Below are 2,017 nucleotides of genomic sequence, written 5' to 3' on the forward strand. Positions count from 1 at the left end.
AAAAAAAAAAAAAAAGAAAAATCAAACATTAAAGAAACACACACACAAACATGCCCGGGGTAACACTCCTGCTGCTGCTGCTGCTGCCACCTCCTCCTCCTCCTCCTCCTCCTCCTCCTCGTCCTCGTCCGTCTCCGTCATGCGTTCTAAGTGCGGTGTGTGTGTGTGTGTTGATATAATAATAGTCCACCTGTCATTTCCACCCGTCAGTGTGTGTGTGTGTGTGTCTGGACCAGGTGAAATGACCAGGTGAGGAGAACAGTTCATATTGATCTTCCTGCTGTTTTTTTTTCCCCGTTTCCCTCCGTGGGCGTCGGCCTGATGGATCCGTTTGTCCATTAACATGTCCATGTGCCATAAGTCTTATTTAGAGTCCATCAGTGGTGACATCATCAGCGGTGACATCATCAGTTGGACTTGGACCAGATCTTCCCGCTGCCGCGCAACCTGGAAAAAAATAAAGAAATAAATTCAAGTAGAAATCCAGCGACAGTCGTCAGCATCAGTGGACAGGTCACTAACTGCTGGGTCTCGGACCGACACCAGGACATGGGGGAGTGGCTACTGCTCTTGCCTTACAAAAAAAAAATTAAAAAAAATCAATGGTTGACAGAATTCCCACAGAACACAAGACGTTACGTTTGGTTCTAGCTCCACCCACAACGATGACGCTCGTGGTTGAAGATAAATGAATAAAAATAAAAATAAAATTCAAATATTACTGGACATCCACGGGGTCAGGACCTCAGGACTAAAGATGGACGACTTTACTACAAAATTACAACACAAACATTTTTAAATGGACAAACTGAATCAGTGGTGTTTTGGACAGTGATCACGTCATCGAGTTTGGTTTCAGACAGTTTTTCTACATTTTTCATACATGAGTGAAAGTTCAGGAGGCGTTGACCTACCTATCAGTCAATTTTATCTGTGGCTGGAAGATCTCAGACTGAAGGGAAATGAACAGGTTCCACTCATCAGTAAAATGCATTGCAAAAACAAAATGGTGGGCGAGCGGTCAGCGGTGAGAGAATTCAGAATGAGCACGAGATTGAACTGAAACACGGTGTTCAGAAACAAAAGATTATTTTGATACTGGAGCTGAGTGTCGTCAAGAATCTGTCCATACGACGGGGCAACGATACCATATACTGACCCCCCCCCAGTGAGATCCTAGTCTCAGACTCTGTTCCATCTGAACATCAGTTCCTAACTCTGGAACAGAGGGATCTACATTTGGAATCACTAGAGAAGAAAGAAAAGAACAAGAACATGAACCAACACCAGGAATATTGGAGAAAATCAAGAACTGATCAATGACTGAGGAGATTGATACGGGATCAGGAGAGGACAGATCAGGAGAGGACAGATGAGGAGAGGACAGATGAGCAGAGGACAGATGAGGAGAGGACAGATCAGGAGAGGACAGATGAGGAGAGGACAGATGAGGAGAGGCCAGATCAGGAGAGGACAGATCAGGAGAGGACAGATCAGGGGAGGACAGATCAGGAGAGGACAGATGAGGAGAGGACAGATGAGCAGAGGACAGATGAGGAGAGGACAGATGAGCAGAGGACAGATGAGGAGAGGACAGATGAGCAGAGGACAGATGAGGAGAGGACAGATGAGCAGAGGACAGATGAGGAGAGGACAGATGAGCAGAGGACAGATGAGGAGAGGACAGATGAGCAGAGGACAGATGAGGAGAGGACAGATCAGGAGAGGACAGAACAGGAGACACTGGTGTAGTGATCATTTCTTTCACTCCTCGTATTAAGTATATTTTTAAATGTGTTATTTGACTATGACTGTGTTTTCACAGTCAAGACGGAGATGATGAAGATGATGATGATGATGATGAAGATGATGATGATGATGATGAAGATGATCTGCATCACTTTAAAAGTACTTAGTTATTAATTAACTCACCAACACAAACTGGTGTTGGTGCTGTTAATAAAAAACACCTTTCAGCATCAGCCCTGAATCACTTTGGGTGGGGGAGGGGGGGTGA

At 45.0% G+C, this 2,017-nt stretch overlaps 1 protein-coding gene across 2 annotated transcripts in view; it reads right to left on the reverse strand.

Moving 5' to 3' along the window:
- Positions 1-283: 283 nt before the first annotated feature.
- The window catches only part of cops7a (COP9 constitutive photomorphogenic homolog subunit 7A), a 13,394-nt gene continuing 11,660 nt past the window's right edge, over positions 284-2,017 (reverse strand). For both annotated transcript variants that reach the window (XM_008322799.3, XM_025061330.1), the window contains one exon: positions 284-447. In XM_008322799.3, the coding sequence (XP_008321021.1) occupies positions 408-447 (40 nt within the window). In that variant the 3' untranslated portion in view covers positions 284-407. The remainder of the gene's footprint in view (positions 448-2,017) is intronic.

The sequence above is a fragment of the Cynoglossus semilaevis genome, chromosome 13 (assembly GCF_000523025.1).
Source record: "Cynoglossus semilaevis isolate Cse_v1.0 chromosome 13, Cse_v1.0, whole genome shotgun sequence".
NCBI classification, from domain to species: Eukaryota; Metazoa; Chordata; class Actinopteri; order Pleuronectiformes; family Cynoglossidae; genus Cynoglossus; species Cynoglossus semilaevis.